Consider the following 15,000-nt stretch of genomic DNA (forward strand, 5'->3'; position numbering starts at 1 on the left):
CTAGCAGCCTATTTTTTAAAAAACTGATAACATAACACTATCGTAAATTCCTAGACTAACAATAGAGTAATAATTAGGTATAGACTTCTATGCCTTTTATTATCTTAATTTGGGGTTCTCAGCTCAGAATCACTCCATCATCAACAACCATGTTGAAGGTTGTTGACCACTAATTTTTACTGTCTATTTATTTAAAATGTTGCAGGGAGAAATGATTTCGGGATCTGATTCGTCTTGTCAAAGTAAAGTTTTACTGCAATTAACAGACTAAAACAATAACTCAATACAGAAACAAAGATGGATTCGTCCTTTTTTAACATCCACTTGACCCAAACATCCTTTCAAGACCTCATGAAAGAAATTGGAGAAGCTATCCGATTGGATGATGAAAACCAGGACAAGGTAAATCTACTTAAAAATCTATCTGTTTTAATTGTCTTTTTGTAATTATTTGTCATTCTCAGACATGGTCATAGCATAATTTACATTCTTCACCTGGAGTTGATTTTGGTCCTTCGCGTGTTAAGTGAGTGCTCTACCAGCTGAGCTATCGGAACTCCCACCATTGGCAAGAAGGTCAAAAATTGTCTAAAAGGCAATAATGTAGTAATTTTTAAAGAGTTCTACCCCCCCCCCCCCCCACCCACCCTCCCCTTTTTGTTGTTCTGAACAATAACAAACATCAGAGAAAATTAAATAAATTGGGGTTTTGTTTCTTTGACTTGTGGAAGTTAACTCTTTTAGTTCATGCTTATTTGCCCTCAAAAATTATAAGAACGATTATTTGAAAAGAAAGCCAAACAGATTTCTCAATTAGCTCAGAATAAAAAATCTTATAGTAACAGTAAAGAAATTACGCGTCAAAAGGAGCAGATCAAAGTAAAAGATCAGGAACTTGAAGATATAGACACTTTCTGCTATCTCGGAAGTATAATTGACAAGGATGGAGGCACGGAAGCAGAGGTGAAAGCACGAATAGGAAATCACAGGCTGCATTCACATCTTTGAACAGAGTTTGGAGAACAAAAGATATCTCCCTTCGACTAAAGCTAAGACTTTTCAACTCAAACGTGAAGTCTGTCCTACTGTATGGATGTGAAACTTGGAACGCATCACAGGCATGTATAAGAGAGTACAGATTTTCGTAAACAGGTGCATGCGTAAGCTACTCAGAATAAAATGGATGGATAGAATAAAAAATGAAGAAATATGGAAAAGAACACAGCAGAAACCAGTGGGAGAGGAAATAGGAAGAAGACGATGGAGGTGGATTGGACACACGCTTAGAAAGAATGACTCCACTATAACAAAGAAGGTATTGGACTGGAACCCTCAGGGCAGAAGATCAAGGGGAAGGCCACGAGGAACATGGAGAAGAATTAAAGAAGATGATATACAGAGAAGTGGTAAGACCTGGAATGAGATAAAAAAGTTAGCTCAGGATAGAGAAGGATGGAAACTGTTTGTCTGTGGCCTATACCCTGACCCAGGTTGAAACAGGCAATGATGATGATGATGATGAAAGAAATTCTAAACTGTAGTGACATAGTTTAAAAAGTATTTATGTAAATTCCTGTAGCTTGATTGCTCAGCGCTAGTCAAATAAAAAAACAAAGTCAAGCAACGTTAAGCATGATTGGCCAGAAGGGTGACAGTAATTTTGAAAAATTCTGGTCCCGATGGTGTTTCCTTGGGTTATAGCATGTTAAACACATTACCCCACTTGACTCAGGTGTGAATGAGTACCTGGTTAAAGGCAGTGGCGGATATTGTAAGAGTGTTTGTACAAAAGTGATGCCTAACAAGCTACTGTACTGGTATGGATTGGAAATGTGGTTCCATATTGCCTGCTGGGATAAGAAATGAAACAATGCGAAGCACATTGAATATGGTTAATGAGTGGAAATGCACTCTATGTTCATGTTTTTATTATTATTATTATTATTATTATTATTATTATTATTATTATTATTATTATTATTATTATTATTATTATTATTATTATTATTATTATTATTATTATTATTATTATTATTATTATTAAAATTATTATTATTATTATTATTAAAATTATTATTATTATTATTATTATTATTATTATTATTATGATTATTATTATTATTTGATATAGCGCCAGTATCCACAAATAGTGGTCAGAGGTGCTTTACAATATTTTTTTTGGTATCACACAAGTTCATTCATTCGACTACGAATTCACCACAACAGTCACACACACACACACACACACACACACACACACACACACACACACACACATTTTATTCATTTTGTTTGATTCCTCAGGAGGCGTATGTCAAATACTCGAGCTGTATCTACAGAATAGCCTCCAACTTGCTGCACAATTCCCGAGTCGCTGGTAAGTGTTAAGTTTGCCAGATCTATTATGTATTAAATGGACAGAAATGCCAGTTACATTCACGATTTTCAGGTCTGCCGTCCCCTTCTGATTTGATTGGGGAATTCCTGATCTTGTTGCACTGTTCCTTAACCCCCGATCAGAGATAGATTTTAACAGATAAGAGTTCCATATTTTATTATGGATAGAATGAAATTGACGTCACTCGGGTCTTTGTTATTATTTTTTTTGCCATTTGCGTTTATGGGTAATTCTCACTAAACTGTATTATCCAGACTATAAAAGTTCATGGTTACACAAGAGTTTTGTGTGTTGGTCCATTATACTTTCAGGTGGCAATGTTGTGAGCTTCCTAGCCAAGCGCATACTATCTATATTTAGAAAGGAATGTTAATAATATTAATAAAGGTGATAAATGACAAAATTGAGAAATATGGTAATATAGTTTAATCACCACGGTTATGTTTGATGTTATAATATTATGGTATTTATGGTATATGGTGCCTCATTTTCAAGTATTTATTTGACTTGGATCTGGTAGTAGCAACATGATTACATCATCTTATAAGAATAGCATATTGAAGTGAAAAAACAACAACAACAAACCCCCCCCCCCCCCCCCCCCCAAAAAAAAAAAAAAACAACAAAAAAAAAAAAACAACAAAACCCAAAAAAAGCAACAACAACAACAGAAAACAAAAAACAAACCCAAAACAACACATACTCTACAACATAGACTGTAGGCTATAATTTTCTTTTATTTGCTCATTGGATTTGTTTTTAGTAGCCATTGTGGCAGGCTCAAGTTTGACTAATTTCTCTATTGCGCAATATCCACTAAAAGTGCTCAAAGCGCTTTACAAAGGGTCCCTGGTCAACAGCAGCACTTAACATTTAGGACGGAACATGACGCCTGCTGTTAGACGATATTACAATTTTATTTTTTTTTGGACAGAGACAATGCTGTTAATGGCCAGGTACTCATTTTACGCCTGACTACGGTGAGAGAAAGTGAATAAAGAGACTGTCATGATATTGTTTACTGTTTAGAGATAGTTCTATTTGTCACTTAATGTTTGTAATTGATCTGTGTCTGTACTGTATTGTCTAACTCTTTGTGTTTTAATTTCTTTCCAGATCATGTCGATTTAAATGTTGAATAAAGCCTATATTTTGCATGGCAATCATTCGAATTACTTTCTAGCTTCACAACAATTTATTCAACATTTAACATGGAACGATTCCTTCGACCTGAGCGGTTCAGCGCTGAACCCAATACGCCTGATGCATCAAAGCAATGGAATCACTGGCTCTGTACATTTAACAACTTTCTCTCTTCGTTACCCGAACAGGCGACTGACAACAAACTCAATCTGCTCGTCAATTTCGTCGATCCTGTCGTCTACGAACATATTGCTGATTGTACTACATTCGATTCAGCTGTTGACGTTCTGAAGAACATATACGTGAAACCAAAAAACGAAATATTCGCGAGACACGTCTTGGCTACTACAAAGCAAGAACCAGATCAATCCCTCGATCAGTTCCTTCAAAAGTTGAAGAGACTTGCCAAAGAATGTGATTTTAAAGCTGTTACTGCTGATAAGAACAGGGATGACTTTATCCGAGATGCTTTCATCTGTGGTCTCTCTTCTAATCAGATCAGGCAGCGACTCCTCGAGAATAAGACAATCGAACTTATGGCCGCTTATGAACAGGCTCGATCCTTGGAGATGGCTGAAAAACACTCTCAGAACTACAGCACACCAACTACTGTGCCATGTGGCAGCACTGCTCCTCCGCCCTCTGAAAAGGAACTTGACTCATTCAATGCTTCAGTCACGAACTCTAAATGCTTTTTCTGCGGATACCAACGACATCCTCGATCAAAATGCCCTGCTAAAGAGGCGCTGTGTAAAAGTTGTGGAAAAAAAGGGCATTTTCAAAAGGTATGCCAGTCAAAAAGTAAAAACGAATATGCATCTGCGGCAGACCCGAATACACTCAGTTCAGCCTTTTCAGCCGCGGCTCCCGCTAGTCTCTACAGATTGTTATTGACGTGAAATTGTTTAACAAGCCCGTTAAAGCGTTGATAGACACCGGAAGCTCAGAGAGTTTCATTTCAACAGAGATCGCACAAAGTCTCCAATTGAAGATTTTCAAATCAAAGAAAGAAATCTCCATGGCGTCTACTAATCTTTCCAGTACAACCAAGGGTCATTGTTTTGTCTCTTTGGAATACCAGGGACGTTTCTATGAGAGTGTGAAATTTTCCATCCTGTCAGGGTTGTGTTCGTACTTGATTTTAGGCCATGACTTTCTTGAACAGCATGATGGAGTTCAAATATCCTTCAAAGGATCAAAGCCTACTTTCTCCGTTTGTAGTCTCACTGCTGCAAAAATCGAACCTGTTTCTCTTTTCAAGAATCTCCTTCCAGAAGTCAGACCTATTGCAACAAAATCAAGACGATTTTCATTACCAGACAAGCAATTCATTGACTCTGAGGTTAAGAAACTTCTTGACGAGGATGTGATCGAACCATCTGATTCTCCATGGCGAGCGCAGGTATTGGTGACAACTAACGAACGACACAAGAAACGCATGGTTGTGGACTATAGTCAGACCATCAATCGCTTCACTCTACTCGATGCATATCCACTTCCAGACATTAATGAAATGATTGAAACAATTTCAAACTACAGTGTCTATAGCACCCTCGATTTGCAAAGTGCTTACCACCAGATCCCAATAAAAGACGAGGAGAAACTGTATACGGCTTTTGAGGCCAGTGGAAATCTCTACCAATTCAAGCGAATTCCCTTTGGAGTCACTAACGGAGTGGCTTGCTTTCAGCGCATCATTGATTCCATTATTCGAGATGAGAAACTGAGTGACACATTTGCTTACTTAGACAATGTGACAATCTGTGGCAGAAATCAGCAAGAGCATGATGAAAACCTTGTGAAATTTCTCAGGTGTGCCAAAGAATATAATATAACATTCAATGAAAGTAAGACTATCCAGTCTGTTAGACAAATCAAGTTACTTGGATTTCAGGTGTCCAAAGGTTGCATTCAGCCAGACCCTGACCGATTACGGCCACTGAGAGAACTTTCAGATCCTCACAATATCAAATCTCAACAGAGAGTGATTGGAATGTTTGCATACTACTCATCCTGGATACCTCATTTCTCGGATAAAATACACCCACTGGTCCAAAATACCACCTTTCCATTGTCAGGAAAAGCCAAGGACTCGTTTGATCTTTTGAAAAAGGAGATTGAAAACGCTGCTGTCGTGACAATTGACCACAACGCTCCTCTAGTTGTAGAAACCGACGCTTCTGAAATTGCAATCGCAGCAACACTAAATCAAGGTGGACGTCCTGTGGCTTTCTTTTCAAGAACTCTGAACCACAGTGAAAAGAAGCATTCTTCTGTTGAAAAAGAGGCTTACGCTATTGTGGAAGCCCTTCGAAAGTGGAGGCACTATCTTCTAGGAAAGCATTTCAAACTTGTGACAGATCAGAAAAGCGTTGCCTTTATGTACGGAAATTCTGCAAAAGGAAAAGTCAAAAATGATAAAATCCAAAGATGGAAGATTGAACTGTCAAGCTACAGTTATGACGTTGTGTATCGACCTGGAAAAGACAATGTAGCGGCTGACGCATTTTCAAGGGAGTTCTGCTCATCTACTGGTTCAGATTTAGAAACTTTAAAAAGCCTTCACGACTCACTCTGCCACCCTGGAATTGCAAGGATGAACCATTTTGCCAGGTCAAAGAATCTCCCATATTCCGTGGATGAAATACGAACAATCTGCAACAACTGTAGGGTTTGTCGTGAGCTAAAACCTTCATTCTACAAACCGCAGAACCTCAAAGTGGTCAAAGCAACTCAACCATTCGAGCGTTTGAGTGTTGATTTCAAGGGTCCCTTGCCGTCATCGTCCAAAAATCGGTATCTCCTAACAGTTATTGATGAATATTCTCGCTTCCCTTTTGCGTTCCCATGCTCTGATATGAGCTCATCAACTATCATCAAGTGCTTGTGTCAATTGTTCTCATTGTTTGGAATGCCTATTTCAATACATTCTGACAGAGGTGCTAACTTCATGTCAAGTGAGCTTCAAGATTTCTTGTGCAAAAAGGGTATCGCCTCAAGCCGAACGACCCCATACAATCCCCGGGGAAATGGACAAGTAGAACGTCTGAATGGAACCCTTTGGAAAACTATCACGTTAGCCCTGAAATCACGTGGTTTGAATGTTAGTCAATGGGAGTCAGTGCTTCTTGACTCTCTCCATTCAATAAGATCACTCTTATGCACTGCGACAAATGAGACTCCTCATGAACGAATCTTCCGCTACAATAGAAAGTCAAGCACTGGTACAACACTTCCTAGCTGGCTGACTACTCCAGGAACTGTTTTGATGAGGCGTCATGTAAGAGCCTCTAAATACGAACCATTGGTGGACGAAGTGGAACTGTTGGACGCTAATCCGCTCTATGCCTATGTCTGACTTCCTGATGGTAAAGAAACTAATGTGGCTTTGCGTCACTTAGCCCCTGCTGGTGAAATGACTACTGCCCAACCCTCCAATGAAGAATCACCCATGGCGTTTGACAACACGAGCGTAACTCCACCTTTTCAACCTGTTCAAAAGAATGTGGGAAACGATATTTTACCTGAAACTGTTCTAGAACAGCTTGATGTACAAACTGTGGAAGCGGGTGTAGTGCAAAAATCTGCCTTGGACGAACCATCAGTCTCTGATCCTAACAATCCTAATGAGCTTTCTACTCAAAACGAATCCCGTTCAAACTCCAGAACGAGTGGCTTCATTCAGACGAGACCATACAGTTTACGAAATAGAGAAGCATAATTTGAAATCTCTTGCCACATGCAAGGGGGGAAGAATGTCATGATATTGTTTACTGTTTAGAGATAGTTCTATTTGTCACTTAATGTTTGTAATTGATCTGTGTCTGTACTGTATTGTCTAACTCTTTGTGTTTTAATTTCTTTCCAGATCATGTCGATTTAAATGTTGAATAAAGCCTATATTTTGCATGGCAATCATTCGAATTACTTTCTAGCTTCACAACAGAGACTCAACTATGCGCTGAGCGAGGCTCGAACCCAGGACCTTTCGATCCGAAAGCGAGTGGCATACCACAAGACCACATAGCCACACAATGTAATGTGCCTTGAGCACATTTTGTGGGCCTTGTGCCGTAAAAACTCATGATTTTTTATTATTTTTGGTTAGGATTTATTTGAATGTTTGTATATTTTATTTTTTAAATGGACCACTGTTTACTTTTGATGATTTTTTTTCTTCAGGTTGGAATTTTACGATTACCCCGAATGTTTCTCGGCAAGTCAAACTTCTACAGCAATGTGTGGACAGAGTGAACTCCCTTGTACAGAAGATGGGTAAGCACAGCCATATATCATATCGGTCAGTCGTTTACTTCCTCATGTGTCGTGTAAACTGATGATTTTTAAAAATTGAATTATATTTATGTTGAGCATTCAGACGCATAAGGGCTAGAGTTTATCTCAGTGTTTGTAGTGTTAAATAGACAAAGGAACAAGTATTAAAACCGTATTGCAGTCAAGAGATTTTTTTTCTAACACCCATCCCCCTTTCCCCTATTTACCCAGCAGTGGTTGGGTAGCTGGGTCTATTAGATATGGTGGAAAGTACTTTGCAATAAGACGAGCATCTTGTCCAATGGGTGGCAAACAATTGCTACTGTCTTCAAATTGCTACAAAATACTGGGATAAACTGAGTTCTTTAAATTAGTCAATTAGAGCTGATATAGACAGATTGAAATTAACATCACTCATATCTTTGTTATTGTTTTTAGCCAGCCATTTTTATGAGTTGTTCTCACTAAATTCTATCAATCAGACTATAAACATTTGTGTGATGGTACATTGTATCAGCTGGCGAAATGTTGTGAAAATTTTGGCATCAATAAGATGCTTACTTGAAATACACATATTGTTTGTAAATATACACACTTAATGTGTATTGAGACTGCCCAGCGGGTGGTTGGATGGGAGCATCACCCTTGAATCATATACCTATGATGTTCGCATGGGTGTACGATCCGATAAGGATGTCGTTTCTTCTTCTCTTTACTAGCCTATCCTGCTTCTTTGGTTTGTGATTGTATTTTTGACAGGGGATATTTTTTTTCCTGTAAATCCTCTGCCTGTTTGTTCTTGGTTATTTATAATTTAGCTTATGATATCTTTAGGTTATGATTTTGATTGACATTTGTACTATTTTTGTTAGATTGCTTGTTTTTTTGTTTCAGCGGTCTCTCATATAACCTCAATTGTGTTGGAAGAGACCTAAAGCAACAAACAAACAAAAAAAAAGACTGCCCACTGTATAAACGTCTTTGATGTAATTTTGTCATTGACTCATTATATCTGAAAATTTCAGAGAAAGACCAGGCACAGGATAGCAACCCGTCCTTAACACCAAAAACTGCTAGCATTCAGCAAAAGAGTAGCATGGTACCCAAGAATTCCTACTCTTTGAATGAAGGTAAGCAACTGACAGGTTTTGTCGATCATAACATATTGTGAACACATTTTTTAAAAATTAGCACTTTTCACAACGTTTCATAATGTTTAGAAACAGCGTGAAGAATTTTTATAATGTTCTGTACATATCGCAAATGCATTTCTCCAATTTATATTTAATTGATCGTGTAATATTTACATTATACAAATTATGCACGTGTTGTGAAGGTTTCTTGAGTGAAAGTTAAGGACAAGACACTGGGTGGGGTTCCTGACCCCCCATAGTGGGCAGGGAGGCACTTACTGTGTCTTCTATCCCCCTATATCTGTTTTCCAACTCGCTTTCTGTCTTTGTCTCGGAATGAGATTACTTGGTTTTGTCCTGGTCCTGGCCGGTTACCCTGGCTGAGAGGGAAACAGTCAAATGTATAGTTAATTTTGGGAGATGATATTTTTTTTCCTTGTAAATCATCTCTCTGTAATGCACTGTATTATGTTTAGTTTATATATTATATATCATTTGTAAACATTTGAGTGTATTCCTCTTAGTGGGGACGTGTGCTTGTGTCTGGATGAGACTTTTAGGTGATCTCAAACTAAGTACTTTGATAGTGTGCTGTTGGAATCTACATGGCTGGATACCCTAGCTGGGAGGGAAACAGTCAAATGTATAGTTAGAGTTTTGGGAGATGATATTTTTTGTCTTGTAAATCATCTCCTTGTTATACACTGTATTATGTTTTGATTACATATTATATTATATGATTTGTAAACATTTGAGCTTGTGTCTGGATGAGACTTTTAGGTGATCCCAAACTAAGTACACTGATGGTGTGCTCTTGGAATCTACATCTGTTTCTTATTTGAACCAATTCCCCTTTGTCTTACATCTTCTTGGGTGCTTTAATTGTAATTCTAGAACTTTTTACTAACCCATTTTCTTCCCTTTTACTGGCGCTGATAATACCTTAGTGTGTTGCAAGTGCCGTAAAACCATTAAAAACAAAAACAAACAAGGACAAGACAGCTTTTTTTCTATTTTTAAAAGATGAATTTGCCCTCCCACAAAGCATAGAAAGATGCCTTTATCTATAGGCATTCCATGAATTTAATAATATATTCTATCCAACCAAAATCCGATTTCAAAAGGAGTCCTCCATCTTTTTCAAATGAGCAAAATAGAGCTCAATAATCTTGTTCATGGAAGAAAAAAAAAAAAGAAAAAAAATCCCCCCCCCCCCCCCAAAAAAAAAACCAAAACAACAAAGTGGTTAAAGTGAATTCAACTTCTTGCTGTAAATAAAAATTAAAGATTAATTGATTTTAAAGATAAAATGCAGATTAGAAATTATGTATAAGGCTCCCCCCCCCCCTTTCTCTCTTTTGAAATGTTCATTAAATCTGAAAAGGAATTTTTATCTCACTATTACACAGACACCATAGCAAGAGCTGAGGCAGAGCATTTTGCCCGAACCCTGAGCCCAATCCATAGAATGGTGCGTACTGTATCCGATGTCAGTCAGAATCCAGAACTGGAGCGCAAGTCCCTTCCAACCCTGTTGAATGTACCGTCCATATCGGAGAACAATCCGTACATGTATAACAAGTAAGTCTTTACACTGACATGAGATGCACATTCCTCCCACCAAATCCAAGCATCAGTAACACACTTTATAGTCACCTGGAACAACTACAAAAGACGTCTAACTTTTACGTCATGGCACAAGACCGAAGGGCTAGAGCTCAGGTGGTCGCTGGTTCGGATAAGTAAGTAAGTAAGTTACACTGACATTGCTAATGGTTTTTCAATATTTTTTTTTTCCTCATCAATGAAAGGAAAAGTAGACGATATATAAGGTATGTGTAGGAAGAAAGAGGATAAAACTGTCAGTAAAATATCGAAGAGGTTGCATCCATTAAGATAATAAAAATTTTTATAATAATAATAATAATAGTAATAATAATAATAATATAATAATAATAATAATAATAATAATAATAATAATAATAATAATAATAATAATAATAATAATAATAATAATAATATTAATAATAATATTAATAATAATAATAATAATAATAAATAATAATAATAATAATAATAATAATAATAATAATAATAATAATAATAATAATAATTAACAAAAAAGATCTTTATTGTCCATAAATATGGCAATTTGTCATTTAGTTACACTTGTTATAACGTTATATGATCTCTATCTCTCTCTCTCTCTCTCTCTCTCTCTCTCTCTCTCTCTTTATCTCTCTTTCTCTCTCTTTCTCTCTCTCTCTCTCACACACACACACACACACACGCGCACACACACACACACACACACTCTCAGATGAACAAATGTTGGTAAATCGATCTCGATAGAAAGAGAATGCAGACAATGGCATTCATCCTCTGGAAAAAGAATGAACCCAGATGATGGATGAAGATGATGATTGTATGAAATTTTGTATTTCAAACCCTCATGATACTGCGCAGGGGTTTTGGTAGCTCAATTGGTAGAGTACTCGTCATGGGTGCCAGTTTTTCGGTTCGTGCTGGAATTCCGGTTTCGCGATATCTCGAAGTCAAATACCTCCGGTTTCAGTGTTTTGAGTAAAATAACCTACTCTCTGTCTCTCTCTGTTCTTTGTTTGGCTCCCCTCGAGAGAGACAACTGCACTGTGTGACTATTTCACTATGTATTATAAGTTGGTTTTAAAATCAAATTAATTTCCTCATTGTGTCAATATGTTTGCTGTGTTATCATTTAATAATGGTATAAAAAACGGTGATGAAATAAGAGTAAAGTTTAGGCCGCATTTTCTGGCGGAACATTTTCAGGTTTGGCAAAGTGTCAAGATTTTAGTTTCAGGTTTCAGCACTTCTTCCTGCTGGCACCCATGGTACTCGTTTCACACGCAAAGGGAACAGGATTGATTCTGTGTGAAGTTGAGATTTTTTTTCTGACCTTTCCCCCCTCCAAGCCTTTCCACCCAACAGTGATTGGGTAGCTGGGTCTGTTACTATCTGGCAGAAAGTAATTTGCAATAAACTAACGTCTTATCCAAAGGGTAGCAAGCAATTGGTACTGTCCATTTCATACTATAGAAATCAGGGTACAGTCTGGTGGCTCCATGGAACCGTGAGTTCACATTTTTCCTAATTGACTATCCATACAGGACACGCACAATGTCTCCACTGGAAAAGGCCCATGCCCAGAACAAATCCCTCATCATCGCTTACAAAGCCAGGATGAAACGACTCAACAAGTCAAACTTTAGTGCCTACAACTATGTAAGTTATGTACAATGTTAACGTTGACAGCTGCTGGGAGAGGTGGGAGGTATGGATGTTGGCCGTGGTGCGGCTATGTGGTCCTTTGGTATGACACTTGCTTTTTTTGGGCGCATAGTTGAGTCCTTGGAAAAAGCTCTTTACTCATATTTTCTCACCGTACTCAGGTGTAAAATGAGTACCTGGCCATTAACAGCGTTGTCTCTGTCCAAAAAAATGTAATATCGCCTTACAGGCATCGTGTTTCATTCTATATTTTACATGTTGCTGTTGGTCAGGGGCCCCTTGTAAAGCGCTTTGAGCACGTTTAGTGGATATTGCGCTATATAAATTCTCTAGTTTTTTTTTTGATTTTTTTTTTTGGTGTTGTATTTAACATTTGTGAGAGTCAAGATATAAGAAGGGGTTCCCAACAGCTCAGTTGGTAGAGCACTCGCTTCACATGCAAAAGGGACCAAGATCGATCCCGGGTGCAGTCGAGATTTTTTCTGACCCCCCCCCCCCCTGTCGACCCAGCAGTGAATGGGTAGCTGAGTCTGTTAGATTTGGTGGAAAGTACTTTGCAATAGACTACCATCCTATCCAAAGGGTAGCAAGCAATTGCTATTGTCCATTTCACACTATAGAGAATGGGATCAACTCTGCTCCATGGGCCTAATGGCTCTGAGGATTACTTTTTTTTTTTTTTTTTAAAGATATACAAAGCTTCAAAAACCATGAGGAATGAAAGAAAGTTGACGTTTTAGATATTTCCCTGTTCTCAAAACAAATGCTTTCACACATAAAGTCAGGAAAAAACGGGTTTTAAGAGAAAAGTGTAAAAGAAAAACTAAAGAATGAAGATACAGCAGTGTTTTCACCGTCAACAAAGTGGATGTCAAGATCTCCTGAACACCTCCCCAAATAATTTTCATCCCTCTCTTCTCTCTCTCCATTCTTTCATAAATCACATGTCTATTACTTCCAGTTCTAATTGGTTAGATTTCCAACAAAATTCACACAAATGTCACAGTCTTCATGGATGAATGCGGGCATTAATAAAGTTTGCAGATGACACCGCTCTTCAAGGCCTCATAACAAATGGCAACGAAGTGGCTTATAGGCAAGAAATTGATAGATTTGTGTCTTGGTGTGATGCCCACCACCTAGAGCTTAACATAAGCAAGACAAAGGAGCTAGTGATTGACTTTAGGAGAGTGAAGGAACCGATAGAACCGTTAAAATTAAAGGACCAATTCGTCCAGCGAGTTCCTCACTACAAATACCTTGGTGTAACGATTGATGACAGGCTCAAGTGGGATGAACACTTGAAAATAATTAGGCATAAGATGTGCAGACGTACATATTTTTTATCAAAACTCTCTCAGTTTAGAATAGATAAAACCCTCTGCACATTATTTTATAGAGCAGTCATCGAAAGTGTTTTGTCATTTTGTATAACAGCTTGGGGAGGCAATTGCTTAGCAGTGGAAAGGAACAAAATAAATTCAAATATTAAAAAATCCATTAAACGCTATATAAATGATGTTGACGATGTAGATCTTTTATACGAGAAATTTTGTATAAATAAAATAACTAAAATATTAAATGACCAGTATCATCCACTAAGACCATCAATTATTATGTCAGAAAGAAGTGGTCGCCCTTTCTCTATTTCAACGAAAACAGAGAGACACCGAAAATCTTTTCTGCCGTCCAGTATTAGGCTTTATAACAACAAGCAATAATCATTTTATATAATTATTTCTCATTTTTACTTTAAAAAAATATAAATATTAATTTATTAATTTATTTGTTTTGCAATCTTTTCAATTTTCAATTTATAGTGACAGTTTTAACTATTTTACAGTGTTTGAAATTATTCATATTATAAAGCGCAGCTCTGGTTATAGAGCTGCTCCTTTTTTATATATATACATCCTATTTCCATTGTATTTTTATCTTATGTGTAAATTATAACACGTCTGTACAAAAAATTTCCTTTTTGGGATGCAATAAAGTATTATTATTATTATTATTATTATTATTATTATTATTATTATTATTATTATTAATCATTAATGGGAAGAAGAAGAAGAAGAAGAAGAAGAAGAAGAAGAAGAAGAGAAGAAGAAGAAGAAGAAGAAGAAGAGAAGAAGAAGAGAAGAAGAAGAAGAAGAAGAAGAAGAAGAAGAAGAAGAAGAAGAAGAAGAAGAAGAAGAAGAAGAAGAAGAAGAAGAAGAAGAAGAAGAAGAAGAAGAAGAAGAAGAAGAAGAAGAAGAAGAAGAAGAAGAAGAAGAAGAAGAAGAAAGAAAGAAGAAGAGAAGAAGGAAGAAGAAGAAGAAGAAGAAGAAGAAGAAGAAGAAGAAGAAGAAGAAGAAGAAGGAAAAGAAGAAGAAGAAGAAGAAGAAGAGAAGAAGAAGAAGAAGAAGAAGAAGAAGAAGAAGAAAGAAGAAGAAGAAGAAAAGAAGAAGAGAAGAGAAGAAGAAGAAGAAGAAGAAGAAGAAGAAGAAGAAGAAGAAGAAGAAGAAGAAAGAAGAAGAAGAAGAAGAAGAAGAAGAGGAAAGAAGAAGAAGAAGAAGAAGAAGAAGAAGAAGAAGAAGAAGAAGAAAGAAGAAGAAGAAGAAGAAGAAGAAGAGAAGAAGAAGAAGAAGAAGAAGAAGAAGAAGAAGAAGAAGAAGAAGAAGAAGAAGAAAGAAGAGAAGAAGAAGAGAAGAAGAAGAAGAAGAAGAAGAAGAAGAAGAAGAAGAAGAAGAAGAAGAAGAAGAAGAAGAAGAAGAAGAAGAAGAAGAAGAAGAAGAAGAAGAA

At 37.0% G+C, this 15,000-nt stretch overlaps 1 protein-coding gene across 2 annotated transcripts in view; it reads left to right on the plus strand.

Annotated features, from left to right (window-relative positions):
- LOC144976425 (VPS9 domain-containing protein 1-like) overlaps positions 1 to 15,000 on the plus strand; it is a 30,580-nt gene that overhangs the window by 513 nt on the left and 15,067 nt on the right. For both annotated transcript variants that reach the window (XM_078920713.1, XM_078920712.1), the window contains exons 2-7: positions 206 to 402; positions 2,305 to 2,377; positions 7,724 to 7,816; positions 8,842 to 8,946; positions 10,359 to 10,530; positions 12,099 to 12,213. In XM_078920713.1, coding sequence (XP_078776839.1) covers positions 298 to 402; positions 2,305 to 2,377; positions 7,724 to 7,816; positions 8,842 to 8,946; positions 10,359 to 10,530; positions 12,099 to 12,213 — 663 coding nt within the window. In that variant the 5' untranslated portion in view covers positions 206 to 297. The remainder of the gene's footprint in view (positions 1 to 205; positions 403 to 2,304; positions 2,378 to 7,723; positions 7,817 to 8,841; positions 8,947 to 10,358; positions 10,531 to 12,098; positions 12,214 to 15,000) is intronic.

Source organism: Berghia stephanieae, chromosome 7 (genome assembly GCF_034508935.2).
Source record: "Berghia stephanieae isolate SIO BIC M18660-M18661 chromosome 7, UCSD_Bste_1.3, whole genome shotgun sequence".
NCBI lineage: Eukaryota > Metazoa > Mollusca > Gastropoda > Nudibranchia > Aeolidiidae > Berghia > Berghia stephanieae.